Source organism: Gekko japonicus, unplaced genomic scaffold, assembly GCF_001447785.1.
Source record: "Gekko japonicus isolate JY-2015 unplaced genomic scaffold, Gekko_japonicus_V1.1 scaffold1434, whole genome shotgun sequence".
Classification (NCBI taxonomy): Eukaryota; Metazoa; Chordata; class Lepidosauria; order Squamata; family Gekkonidae; genus Gekko; species Gekko japonicus.
In genome coordinates, this window is record NW_015160884.1 from 148,416 (window position 1) to 162,892 (window position 14,477).

The window sequence follows — 14,477 nt, forward strand, 5'->3', positions numbered from 1 at the left end:
ACGTGTCCAGTGCCGACGACCACAGATCTTCTACGATTTCCAGATTCTTCATCAGGCCTTGTTGATGCCTCCTTTAAGAAGCCTTAACGGTGGTGGTATAGTGGGGCGGCGGCTCCTACTTAAAGGCCTGGCGGAAGAGCTCCGTCTTGCAGGCCCTGCGGAACTGCATAAGGTCCCGCAGGGCCCGGATCTCCCCCGGGAGCTTGTTCCACCAGGTAGGAGCCGCCACTGAAAAGCCCTGGCCCTGGTCACAGCTAGTTTGGTGTCCTTGGGCCCCAGGATGACCAACAGATTTTGGGCCCTGGACCGTAGTGCTCTTGGGGGAACATGTGGGGCAAGGCCTTCTCCTCCCCTCCATTTTCATCCTCACAACAACTCTGCTTCCATGGCAGAGTGGAGATTCAAACCTGTGTCTCCCTGATACTAGTCCTGTGCTCTTACCCACGACACCCCACTGGCTCTCACCTGAGGCTGGCCTCCAATGAAGGGAGCTCAGCCTCCGGAAGCTTCTGCTGCTGGAAGACATTTTGTTGGTCTCTCACGAGGGACCGCTGCCCGAGTGTTTGCGGCTCATCTAGAGGTGCAGTTCAGCAGTTCGAGACCCGGGTGCGCCGCATGACGGAGTGAGCTCCCGTCTCTAGTTCCAGCTCCTGCCAACCTAGCAGTTCGAAAGCACGACATTGCAAGTAGATAAATAGGGACCACTTCGGTGGGAAGGTAACAGCGTTCCGTGCGCCTTGGTGTTTAGTCATGCCGGCCACATGACCACGGAAACGTCTTCGGACAGCGCTGGCTCTTCGGCTTTGAAACGGAGATGAGCACCGCAACCCTAGAGTCGGACTCGACTGGCTTTCGAGCAAGGGGACCTTTACTAGAGGTGCCTCATAGGTTTGTTGTGAGGCTAAAATTAGGAAAGGAGGTACCCAAGATGCCGCTCTGAGCTCCTTGTGGCAAGGGTGGGATAAAAATGCATTCGACAGATGGATAAGCCTGAGGACCTGGCCAAAACAGCGGGGGGGGGGAGAGAAAGGACACGGGACACATGCAGTGCTCCCTCTAAGCTGGGGAGTCTTGTGAGCAAAGATTCTACTTTGTGAGCTCCTGGCATTAAAGTTGTGAGCGGGCGATTTGGCTGCTGCGTCAATCAGTTTGCTCTGGAGCCCCATCCTCCCTGAGCTAAGACAAGATTGTGTGAGGCGGAGGCTAAAAAACTGAGAGCTAGCTCACACTCACTCAGCTTAGAGGGAACACTGGACACAACGTGGGGCTGCATCTTAACAGGAAGAGGACAGCAAGGTTGATGAGGCATGGAGTGCCGGGGAGCAGTGCTCCCTCTAAGCCGAGTTAGTGCAAACTAAAAAAGGTAAAGGTTCCCTCGCTCGAAAGCCAGTCGAATCCGACTCTAGGGTTGCGATGCTCATCTCCGTTTCCAAGCTGAAGAGCCAGCGCTGTCGGAAGACGTTTCCGTGGTCATGTGGCCGGCATGACTAAACACCGAGGCGCACGGAACGCTGTTCCCTTCCCACCGAAGTGGTCCCTATTTATCTCCTTGCAACTTCTTGCTTTCGAACTGCTAGGTTGGCAGGAGCTGGAACGAGTGCAAATTAGCTCACAGCTTTTTAGCCTCCGGCTCACACATTTTTGTCTTCGCTTGAGGAAGGAGGGCTCCAGAGCAGATTAATTTATGCAAGTAGCCAGATCGCTCGCTCACAACTTTAATTGCCAGCGGCTCACAAAGTAGAATACTTGCTCATAACAAGACTCCACGGCTTAGCGGGAGCACTGCCAGGGAGGGTAGGTAATTAGCAAGCGCTTGGTTAATTTGTGTGGGCAGGAATCCCATTCCCACAGGCAGGTGTGCACTTCAAGAGGATGTGGGGCGGGGGCAGAGAGAACTGGGGAAATGCAGTAAGCCCAGCCGAAACTGTTCTGGGTGGATATTGGGGTGGGGAGGGCAGGCAGTTGCACGGGAGTCCAGCAGCACCTTAAAGACTTAACAAAACTGGTGGCAGGGGAGGAGCTTACAAATACAAATACAATACAATACCTTTATTGGCATAAAATATCAAATACACATGCAGCATAGAGCCTCAAGATAGGCTGGAGGGGTATCACATTCCGAATTGCCTTAATATGAGCCTCTCCTCCTAGATACCTCATAAAAGAAATTTGCTACAGGTTCCAGAATTTCTCTATTATGCGAAGACAATAAAGAACTAATTTTATGCTCATCAGATTGGCCCAAAAGGGGGTCCAACACAGGTTCAGTATAAACAACACGGATGTCATAGTGGAATTTACAGTACAATAGCACATGTCCAATGGATTCGATTTCCCCCATCCCACAGGGGCACAATCTATCTTTATAGGGAATTTCCTTGAACCTTCCCGATAGAACAGCTGAGGGAAGGACGCCGAACCGCGCTAGCATGAAAGCCCTACGAAGATGGGGCTGAATCAGTCTTGCCAGGTATCCTGAGGAAATGTGCCTAAAAGAAAGTCCCATACTCAAGGGGAGAGCAATGTCTGTGCGCAAGTCTTCTCAGATCTTGCACCTCTATATCGAGGAGTCTTTGTTTGAGTAAGGCAAAAGCTTTTGTGAGTCGCTGCAGCCCCTTCTTCAGATAAGCTGATGCCCTGCCAAAAATTTTGTTAGAACAAAGTATGAGTCCAGTGGCACCTGTAAGGTCAACAAGGCGAAGACGTTTCGTCAGCTTTTAAGGTGCTCCTGGACTCTTGCTCTTTTCTGCTGCTCTCCAGGCAGACTAACAGGGCTTCCCATCTTCATCTGCTTCCTTCACAGCAAAGGTTACCTGCCTTTTTCTTGGTATCTTCCTTTCCTCCAATGAATCTGTGGCGGCAGCGTGGACTCACGGCACCCGGGGAAGGCCACAAGATAGGTGGTTGCTTTCTGACATCTTTGAGCTCACAGGAGACCTGACTCAGGTCCATGTGTCCACAGGAGGGGTGACTGCTGGGTGGGCCCAATAAAGAGGGCCCCGGCGCCCAATGTTCCCTCTAAGCTGTGGAGTCTTGTGAGCAAAAATCCTACTTTGTGAGCTCCTGGCATTAAAGTTGTGAGCGAGCGACTGGGCCGCTGCATAAATTAGTTTGCTCTGGAGCCCTCCTTCCTGAGCCGAGACGAAAATGTGTGAGCCGGAGGCTAAAAAACTGTGAGCCAGCTCACACTAACTCAGCTTAGAGGGGACACTGCCGGCACCCCACAGGGGCTTGGTGGACTCCCAACCATCAGTGGCCCAGGAGACAACTGGCAGGCACCCCCCTCTTAGGCTCATGTCCAGTGTTCCCTCTAAGCTGAGTCAGTGTGAGCCAGCTCGCAGTTTTTTTAGCCTCTGGCTCACACATGTTTGTCTCCGCTCAGGAAGGATGGCTCCAGAGCAAAGTAATTGACGCAGCAGCCAAATCGCTCGCTCACAGCTTTCAGGCCAGTAGCTCACAAAGTAGAATTTTTGCTCACAGGGCTCCACAGTTTAGAGGGAACATTGCTTATGTCCCGAAGTAAGGAGTGGACCATCCCACTGTCCCTGGCTTCTTAATCCGTAGGGGGCAGCCCACCTCTGGACAGCACTGGGAAAAGTGCAGAAAAGGGCAACTAGAGTGATAAAAGGGTTGGAACACTTCCCCTATGAAGAAAGGGTAAAGCGCTTGGGGCTCTTTAGCTTGGAGAAACGACGGCTGAGGGGTGACCTGATCGAGGTTTACAAGATTATGCATGGGACAGAGCAGGTAGAGAAAGAGGTACTTTTCTCCCTTTCTCACAATACAAGAACTCGTGGGCACTCCATGAAATTGCTGAGCAGTCGGGTTAGAACGGATAAGAGGAAGTACTTCTTCACCCAAAAAGTGATTAACACATGGAATTCACTGCCACAGGAGGTGGTGGTGGCTACAAGCATGGACGGCTTCAAGAGGGAATTAGATAAGCATATGGCGCAGAGGTCCATCAGTGGCTATTAGCCACAAGGTCTAGATAGGGGCTCTGGGGCAAGTGATGCTCTGTCTTCTTGGTGCTTGGGGGGGTCAACAGTGGGAGGGCTTCTAATGTCCTGGCCCCACTGGTGGACCTCCTGATGGCACCTGGTATTTCTGGCCACTGTGTGACACAGAGTGTTGGACTGGATGGGCCTTTGGCCTGATCCAACATTGGCGTCTCTTATGTTCTTACGTTCTTACACGTTCAAGACTGAAAACACTTCGTAGCATTTCAGTATGCAACACAGATTATTTCAACTACTTATAATAGTGCACTTTTTAAAAAGTCAGAACGTTCTGGACTAGCCACCAAGGTCTCACATGGAGCTGTTGATGGCCAGCCCCGAGGAGATGAATCTTTAATAATTATACCCTCTGGCCTTAGTAATGTATGGCTGCGAGAGCTGGACCATAAGCAGGGGTCGTTTCGTAGAAAAAGAGCTAGGGGAACTCATTAGCATAACTCATTAGCATATGCCACACACCCTGACATCACCGGAAGTGTGTCATAAGGCCCCCCCCCCTGACATCACCGGGAGTGTGTCATAAGGCCACACCCCCCGCCCCCAACGATCCCGGCCACCGCCGCCGGCCTTGCAACTCCACTGCCGAGCTCCATGAGGGGCCCGGCGGTGGACCTGCAAGGCCGGCGGGAGTGCAAGGAAGCCCCGCGAAGGCCCTCCCTGGCCCCAGGCAGGCAGGGGTGGGGAGAGGCAGGGAGGAAGCAACCTACCCTCCCTCTTCTCCTGCCTCCTCCTGGCTGAATGAGGGCCGGAAGTGGGGCGGCCGGAAGCAGGGGGCGGGGCTTCGTCATGTGCCCTGCCCCCCGTACCTCACCCGGGGGAACTGCGATCCCCCCCGAAATGAGCTCTGACCATAAGGAAGGCCGAGCACCGAATAATAGATTCTTTGGAACTATGGTGCTGGAGAAGACTCTTGAGAATCCCTTGGAACTGCAAGGAGATCAGATCAGTCAATCCTGAAAGAAATCAACCCTGACTGTTCCCTGGAAGGCCAGATAATGGAACTGAAGCTCAACACTGGCTCCTCTTATGTTCTTATCACTGAAACCACTAAAACCAGCCTTCGGAGTGGAGGCCATGGTATGACCCATGCAGGGCAGAGTCCCCAGGGGCTGGGGAGGGGTGTCTACATTTGGGTGGCCCCAAGTTTCGTTTGGGGTGCAGAGCTTTTAAGGTACCATCCAGACTGCTGGTTGGCGTCTCAAAGAAGGAACTGAGAATAAGGAACCCACGCCAGCCTTGTGATTCGAACAAGGTCCATTGGCCGTGGGAGGCGGCAGCAGCTGCCTGCAGCTCCAGACTGGAACGGGGACACGAGAGAGATCTGGGTTCCAACTGCAGTTCTCCGCGGACCTGCAAGCAGCCCTGGGTAATTTGGTAGCCTGAGTCCCCATATGTTAAGGGGAGGCTTGAGTGGGTATGTTGAAAACTGATTTAACTGTACTGTGGAGGGGATAAAAAGAAAGAGAGAGAGAGAGAGAAGTAGGGAGCATTCCTGTGGGACGGGGAGTCCCCCTGGCCCGAAGTCCTGGCAGAACGGTTTGGATGGCCTCTCTCCTCTCTCCCCAGCACTCCGGACTCTCATGAGAAGCCTCCTCCCGCAGCCGTCTCCCGCCAGCACCTGCGCTTCACAACAGCCGCTCTCCTTCCCTTCCAAGTCCTGACTTCCATGGGGATGAAGGCGGAGGATTCCGACTACCAGAAGCAGTTCGAAGCAGCCGTCCGCGTCATCCAAGGCCTTCCCAAAAATGGTGAGGAGAATCCACGCCGGGGGGGGGGGATGCCCCCAAGCGCTTGCCCTCCAAGCCCCAACTCCCTTGACTTGTCTACGCAGCTGCAAGGACCAGAAGCTTGCTTTTTAGAACAAAGCAACAAAAAAAACTGACTCTCAAGCAGTATTCAGTCAGGGATGCCAGCCTCCAGGGATTGCAGCTCATCTCCAGACTACAGAGGTCATTTCCTGTGGAGAAAATGGATGGTTTGGAGGCTGGGCTGTAGGGCATCGTGCCCCACTGAGGTCCATGTCCTCCCCAAGCTCCACCCCCAAATCTTCAGGGATTCCTGAACTGGCAACCCCACCCCACCCACCCCCTGCCAGCAGCCAGGGAGGACCTGGTAATCCCTGGTCTTCTAATGCTAAACTTAGACTATTCCATCACAGGTGCATGTAGTGGTTAGAATGTCAGACTAAGGTTTGGGGGACCTAGATTCAAATCCCCCCTCTGCCACGGAAGCTAGCTGGGTGACCTAGGGGCAGCTACATATTCTCAGCCTATCCTATCCCGTAGGTTTGTTGTGAGGGTAAAACGGAGGACAGGAGAGTGATGTAAGCCATTTTGGGTCCCCATAGCCAATTTGGTGTAGTGGTTGAGAGCACAGGCTCTCATCTGGGAGAACCTGGTTTGACTCCCTACGCCTCCGTGTGCAGCTGCTGGTGTGACCTTGGGTCAGTCACATGTTTTTTCAGAGCTGTTCCCTCAAGGGCAGTCCTCGAAAGAGCTCTCTCAGCCTTACCTACCTCCAGGGGTCATTTCGTAGAAAAAGAGGTGCAGGAGCTCATTAGCATAACTCGTTAGCATAACTTATTTGCGTGTGACACACTCCCCCTGACATCACTGGAAGTGTGTCAGAAGGCAACACCCACCACTCAGGCTCCACTGGACTGTTTTGGATTGCTAGCTATTGGGGGGGGGGAGAATGTGCAGATCTGTCCTCGCAGAGGAGGGAGAGCTTGTACCTGAATAAAACTTAAAGGTGCCACTGGACTGTTTTGGGCCAGGGGGGCTCTGCAACTTACCTGGCTGCTTCTTGCTCTGACTGAGGACTGCTGGGAGCAGGGGGCGAGCTTGTTGCATGTGCCCGCCCCCTGGGCTCTTTACTGCCGGAGCTCTGCTCCTGTGCGTTCCTGCAGGAAATGACCCCTGCCTACCTCACAGTGTGTCTGTTGTGGGGAGGGGAAGGGAAAGGGATCGTAAGCCGCTCTGAGACTCGTTCGGGTAGTGAAGGGTGGGGTATAAATCCCATCTCTTCTTCCACTGGTGCAAATAGCGAGCTATGAATTAAGTGAACACATACAACACAGCCGGGGGAGTCCGTAGTGGTTTAAATGCAGAGAACTGTACCGCTAATGGGAAGACATAAGAGTCACTTCGTCCGGCATTTGTTCTTTGCCAGCGAGCCTCTTCCTTGTAGAATTCCTATAAAGCAGCTGATAACCTCGCCCAAAGGACAGGGCACCTAATCACCTAGGCATTTTAAGTCATTTGAGGGTGGCAGCTAGGAATTTTCATCATTTTCCCCAACTTAGTGTACACCTGACTGCTCGTTCCACTTCTTGTAGGTGCATCGTATCGTCCGTCCTATGAGGAAATGCTGCGTTTCTATGGTTACTACAAGCAAGCGACTGTGGGCCAGTGCCAGATCTCTCGGCCCGGGTTCTGGGACCCCATCGGCAGGTATAAATGGTAAGGAAGGTCGCTGCCGAGTTCTCTCGCAGTCTTAGCGGAAGCTTTGTCTCCAGTGTGGTTCTTGAACGAAGCCTTGGTCCTTAGTCGTTTATCCAGGAGGGGCAGCTCGAGGGCAGAATGCCCGTGCAAAACGCTGCTGGTGGTTTGGAGTGCCTGGCTTGTAAACACAAGGATTCCTCCGTGTCTGGCTGTCTTCCTTCAAGGAGTATTAAAGGTAAAGGTTCCCTTGCTCGAAAGCCAGTCGAATCCGACTCTAGGGTTGCGGTGCTCATCTCCTTTTCAAAGCCGAAGAGCCAGCGCTGTCCGAAGACGTTTTCGTGGACATGTGGCCAGCATGACTCAACTCCAAGGCGCACGGAACGCTGTGACCTTCCCACCAAAGTGGTACCTATTTATCTGCTTGCCATGTCTTGCTTTCGAACTGCTAGGTTCAAGGAGTACCACCTGTAAAAAAAAAAATGCATTTGTTCCCTGCTTTGTTTGTTCTGATGTTTGTCTTACTGTGTTGTTGAATATTTGGGAAAGTGGCCTGTAAGTAATTGAAAGCAATAAATAAAGTAAATATGCCCACACTTCTGTTGTCTCACCACTGAATGGTAAACGAGTGAAAAGGCAGTGGGGGAGAGTTTCCAGTTCAGCAGAGCATGCCCTTCAGGCCAAGTTGTCCTGTGGCCCCAGAGAGCCAGTTTGGTGTAGTGGTTAAGAGCGCAGACTCTAATTTGGGAGAACGCCTCCACATGCAGCTGCTGGTGTGACTTTGGGTCAGTTACAAGTTCTCTCAGAGCTGTTCTCTCACGAGCAGTCCTCGAAAGAGCTCTCTCAGCCCCACCTACCTCACAGGGTTCTGTTGTGGGAAGGGGAAAGAAAGGGATTGTAAGCCCCTCAGAGACTCCTTTGGGTAGTTCCGCAGGGCCTGTAAAACAGAGCTCTTCTGCCAGGCTTTTGGAGCCCCCCCCCCCCACTGCTATTACCACTGGAAAATCCAACTGACATCATATGGCGAAGAGCCCTGATCCACTGGAACCCTAAGAGGTGCAGGAGTTAATTAGCATAACTTATTTGCATGTGACACACACTCCTGACATCACTGGAAGTGTGTCAGAAGGCAACACCCACCACTCAGGATCCACTGGACTGTTTTGGATTGCTAGCTATTGGGGGGGGGGGATGTGCAGATCTGTCCTCGCAGAGGAGGGAGAGCTTGTACCTGAATAAAACTTGGTGTTAAAGGGGCCACTGGACTGTTTTGGATTGCTAGCTATTGGGGGGAGGGGAACGCGCAAATCTGCCCTCACAGAGGACAGAGAGCTTGTACCTGAAGGCGGGCCGGGGGGGGGGGGCTCTGCAACTTACTTGGCTGCTTCTTGCTCCTCGTGGCCCGACTGAGGGCTGCTGGGAGCAGGGGGTGGGGCTTGTTGCATGTGCCCGCCCACTGGGCTTCTTACTGCCAGAGCTCCGCTCCTGTGCGCTCCCCCAGGAAATGACCCCTGCTCCCAAGTAACTGCTGTTCTTTGGGGTTTTGGCAGGGATGCGTGGAATAGATTGGGGAAGATGACCAAAAGGGAAGCTATGGCGGCCTATATCCAAGAGATGAAGAAGTCGGCTCAGAAGGTAGGGGAATGGTCATCGCCCTCCTGAGGTTGGTGGGGCTGCCTGGCTGGGTTGCCATGGAAACCGGAAGTGTGGGTGCGGGTAGGCCGCAGCACAAAACTGGGGCCCTGCTTCAGAGGAGTCCGTGTCAGGAGGAGGATGAGGAAGAGCTGGCAAAGTGGGGGGGGGGGCTGGAGGAACAGGTGTAGGCCGGGGACTGAGGAACTTGGCTCTCAGAGGACGAAAATTGCAACTGAGGGAGAACTGAAACTATGGGCGTGATCACACGAGCAAGCCGATCACACATAGCCACCCCTCCCCTCCGGATTAAATGGGCGCAGTCACAGAACCACATCTGTCAGGCGTTCCCCGGGCATACTCGCCCTGCCGTGGGACGACTCGGAGCCGGGTTAAAAAGGCGCCACATCGAAAGGGGTGTTTTCAGTTCCCCACGCATTGCGCGTGGCCGGAAGTCTGAACCCGGGGGGAGCACATGCAGAACGGATTGGCGGTCTGAACCTGCAGATCCTTTTCCACTGCTGGGGTGTTGTTGGGGTTTTTTTTGCCTATAGGTGCATATGCGCATGAGTGCATAGGCACACCCACCCACCTGCATTTAAAAAACAACCCCCGGGCAGGACGCTTCGTGGCGGAGGCACTGCAGTAATGTGGATGCTTGATCGCGGGATGACTCCGTGCGGGTAACCCACAGCAAGGTGTGCTGTCTGGATGATATGCCCCGCAACATTTTAAACCGGTACACTCAGAGGCGATGCCGTATCGCGCTGAGCCACCAGTGCGGTCACACCCAGTGTCTGACTCTTGCGTGGAGCTGCCAGCCCTGAGTGGGGAAATAAGATCTGGGGGGTAGAGTCTGGGGAGGGTGGGATTTGGGGAGGAAAGGCATCTCAGTATGGTATAATGCCATAGAGTCCGCCAGGGCTCTTTTTGTAGAAAAAGCCCAGCAGGAACTCATTAGCATAATAGGCCACACCCAACAGCAAGAACTCATTAGCATATTAGGCCACACCTCTAACCGCACAACTCATAGGCATATTAGGCCGCACCCCCATGTTACCAGAAGTGTGCTCATCCAGCCACACCCACCTTTTGCTTCTTATTCTGTTGACCTTGTTTGTGGTCAAAACCCAGGGCCTTTTTTTGTAGCAGGAACTCCTTTGCATGTCAGGCCACACACCCCTAATTGTAGCCAATCCTAATGAGTGTCTGCTGTTGGGTGTCGCCTATTATGCTAATGAGTTCCTGCTGGGTGTGGCCAACTCGGGAGCCAGCCGGAACTCCATTCCTGCCCAAAAATAGCCCTGGCAGTCTGCCCTCTCAAACAGCCATTTTCTCCAGCGGAACTGATCTCTGCCATCTGGAGATCAATTGTAATAGCGGGAGATCTCCAGGCCCACCTGGAGGTCAGCAACCTTATCTTGCACCAGTCCTGAGCGTTTTGAAATTCTGGTAGCAATTTTTGCTCTAAAATGTGATTATTATTTTTTTAGGAATGCTTTAGAAAAAGCCCACACACTGAATTTTACCCCTTATTACCAGCATTGGCAAGTTCAGCGTTTTAAACCTTGTTTTTTTTTTCTTTTTTCAAAGACGAGACTACCGGTGTGACAGTAAATGTAACTGGAATGTGGTAGAGGAATCCAGATTGGGGAATGGGGAAAAAATGTACATTTTGGTGCAAGCAAATTAGTGGTGAAAAGGCTTCTTTACGAATTTTCCCACCTTCCCAAAAATAGGTTTCAGGTCCAGTTGAGGATCAATATTTTATTTACTTATTTTTATTTCCATTATTCATAGTCTGCTTTTCTCTCAGGGACCCAGGGCAGATTACACGGCGTGAGCCAGCACAGTCACAAAAAAATGGGACACTCACTAACCAGGACGTTAGGATTTTAGGTGTCTGGAATCACCAGGGAGAACAGAAGCATAAGTATTCACGTGACACATGAAGCAGTACGAAAGTTACACCAATAGGACCCTGCTAAACACAACAGGGTAGACCACAGTCCCTAATCGTTGGTCCAAGCAAGTTTGCAAAACCATCTTGTGCAGGGCAGCCCTGTTACCTGAACTGGAATAGTTCAGTTTTGCATTGGGGTGGAGGACATACAACATCCACAAAAGGCTCCGCTGCTCGGAGGGCAAAACTTCCTCCGTGACCGGTTGCCCTTACGGAACCAGACAGCTTTCCTTCTGCTCTTCTGGAACTCTTCCCCGTCCATTTTTAGCATACTTTCTCTTCCTACCACCACCTGTCTGATACTGGAAAATACCTCATTCTGAAGCTAGTTAAATATTGGAAGAGAGGAGAAAGGTTCCTGAACGGAAGGCTTCTGGATGGGTCACATCATGGATGGTACGGGAAGCAGGTGGTATCAGTTCCGCAGCTAGCCGTATCTTCAGCGAGTCCTGCTGCTTAATCAATGCTTGTCTTGTACTTTCTGTACAAAAATCAGTGTAGCTTACATGGGGGTCTTGGGAGATGGATCCGGTCCCGTGCCTCTTTGTGTTGACAATGCTGCGACATTGGATGGTCCCAGACCTTCCTCTGGGCCCCCTTGCATGGCCTTGTGCCCACTGAAATCCCTTCTGGGGCTTTCTGGCAGGTCATTGACACTGTGCCATTGGACGAGGCGTCGGAGGACATGTTTGAACACTTCAAACCCCTCTATGAGCTGATCGATGACATGCCCCGTCCCCCCGAGTCCTTCTTCAAGAAGATATTAGGTATGCCTCTCCGCAGTGAGTGGAAGGGAATCGGGAGGGTTTGGGCAAAAAGCTATCCAGCTGTTGGCGTGAAGCTGATGGGGCCCCATGGGTTGGACCTAACCCGCCTTCTCAGCAGCTTTCTCACCAGTCTCCCCTCTGGTCACCTCCAGATATTGTGCTGAGGTTCACGGTACTTAGGAGCTGCGGTGGCTCAAGTGGTTAAGACGCTGAACTGCAGGCTGTGGAAGGCCGGTAGTTCAGCAGTTCAAGACCCGAGTGTGCCGCGTGACGGAGTGAGCTCCCGTCTCTGGTTCCAGCTCCTGCCAACCTAGCGGTTCGAAAGCAAGAAATTGCAAGTAGATAAATAGGTACCACTTCGGTGGGAAGGGAACAGCGTTCTGTGTGCCTTGGTGTTTAGTCATGCTGGCCACATGTCTTCAGACAGCGCTAGAGTTGGATTCGACTGGCTTTCGAGCAAGGGAACCTTTACCTCACAGTACTTGCTTGGACAAAAGTTGTACCCCAGAATTTGATCAGGTTTTGAGCTAGAAGTCCATGTGACTCTGTGACCAACAGTCCTTCCTCCTCCCCACTGCCCACACTGGGTTGGATCCGGGCGACATTTTCCCTCAGCAGGATGGACCTTCCCTGCCTCCTCTTCCCACTGCGGCCCCCAAACCTCTGTGAAATGTTGCTCCTCAGGGGTCATTTCGTAGAAAAAGAGGACCAGGAGCGCATTAGCATAACTTATTAGCATAACTTATTTGCATATGCCACACCCCTTGACATCACCGGAAGTGTGTCAGAAGGCAACACCCACCGCTCAGGCTCCCCTGGACTGTTTTGGATTGCTAGCTATTGGGAGGGGGGGGGGACATGCAGATCTGTCCTCACAGAGGAGGGAGAGCTTGTACCAGAATAAAACTAGGTCTTAAAGGTGCCATTGGACTGTTTTGGATTGCTAGCTATTGGGGGGAGGGGACGTGCAGATCTATCTATCGCAGAGGAGGGAGAGCTTGTACCGGAATAAAACTTGGTCTTAAAGGTGCCACTGGACTGTTTGGATTGCTAGCTATTGTGGGGGAGGGGGAACGTGCAGATCTGTCCTTGCAGAGGAGGGAGAGCTTGTGCCTGAATAAGACTTGGTCTTAAAGGTGCCACTGGACTGTTTTGGACCGGGGGGGCCGGGGCTCTGCAACTTACCTGGCTGCTTCTTGCTCTGACTGAGGGCTGCTGGGAGCAGGGCGCGGGGCTTGTTGCATGTGCCCGCCCCCTGGGCTCTTTACTGCTGGAGCTCCTGTATGCTCCTGCAGGAAATGACCCCTGTTGCTCCTGAGGGAGAGGGGACCTGAGAAATGACCGGGAATGAGGGGAAACTGCCAGTTTAGTTCGGACCCAACCCTCTGCGTTGCCTCCTACCCCTCTACTCAGCCAAGTCTGAATCCTTCATCTGAACGGTCCGAGGAGACTTCCTTCAATGGACGAACAGAGTGGCAAGACAGCAACCACTCCCTTCTGTCCATAAACTCTCTGTGAGCTTTGGAGGAGCTTCCGGGGGAGGGGACCTCTGTTCTCAAGGCAAGCAGTGCGTGACCTCTCTGCTGCACACAGACCCAGCTCCATGATTTGAGGCAGGGTCTCCTTCATCCCTAGGAGCTGCGGTGGCTCAAGTGGTTAAGACGCTGAACTGCAGGCTGTGGAAGGTCAGTAGTTCAACAGTTCGAGACTCGAGTGTGCCGCATGACGGAGTGAGCACCCGTCTCTAGTTCCAGCTCCTGCCAACCTAGCCGTTGGAAAGCAAGAAATTGCAAGTAGATAAATAGGTACCACTCTGGTGGGAAGGGAACAGCGTTCCGTGCGCCTTGGTGTTTAGTCATGCCGGCCACATGACCACGGAAACGTCTTCAGACAGCGCTGGCTCTTCGGCTTTGAAACGGAGATGAGCGCCGCAACCCTAGAGTCGGATTCGACTGGCTTTCGAGCGAGGGGAATCTTTACCTCCTTCATCCCAGATCCCTCCCGGCAATTGTCCAGGTGGCAAATTGCTCCCTGTAGCTGGGAGTGGCGCACGCTGACCTACTTGGAGGCAGCTCCTTTCCCCAATCCCAGTGTTTGTTGGCAGGGACAGGGAGAAGCAAAGGCAAGATTTGCAATTCAATGTGTGCTGAGTTTGTGTCTCTGAATAACTTCCCTGCCAACCCCGGGCTTGGCCTGAAGAGCAAGCCGTCGCTTCGCCCTCTCTGTTTCATTCTGGAATCTCAGTGCGCCCAGTTTTCCACCAGAGCACCTTGGAATCGATTCCCAAGAAGGGAATTTGACTCTTTTTTCCCTTCTTCCTGGTGTTCAGGTACGAATGGAAGTCTCTTTAGCTTAGCTGGGTACCTGCTGGGAGCCAGTGACTGCTGTGCTCTGAACACAGTTCCCGTTCCTTTTGGAAAACTTTGGTGGGGGAGGGTAGGCTGCACTCCGTGCTTCAGGCCTGTTTGTTGGCTGCCTCTGATGGGATTCACCGTGTGCCAGCTGGCCAGCCCCGTGCCTCGCCTGCCGTGTCCTGCCGCCGACAGAGCTTTCCCAGCATGCCAGCTGGGCATCCTTCAGCTCTTTCTCAGCATACCCCAACCCGGCCTCGCCTGGAGTCCTGTGTCCAGTTTTGGGCACCACATTTTAGGAAGGA

The 14,477-nt window shown here is 52.8% G+C and overlaps 1 protein-coding gene across 1 annotated transcript in view; it reads left to right on the forward strand.

The window, feature by feature from the left end:
* The window catches only part of ACBD4 (acyl-CoA binding domain containing 4), a 43,947-nt gene that overhangs the window by 3,629 nt on the left and 25,841 nt on the right, over positions 1–14,477 (forward strand). The window contains exons 2-5 of the mRNA XM_015423392.1: positions 5,586–5,767; positions 7,357–7,480; positions 9,010–9,094; positions 11,701–11,821. Coding sequence (XP_015278878.1) covers positions 5,686–5,767; positions 7,357–7,480; positions 9,010–9,094; positions 11,701–11,821 — 412 coding nt within the window. The 5' untranslated portion in view covers positions 5,586–5,685. The remainder of the gene's footprint in view (positions 1–5,585; positions 5,768–7,356; positions 7,481–9,009; positions 9,095–11,700; positions 11,822–14,477) is intronic.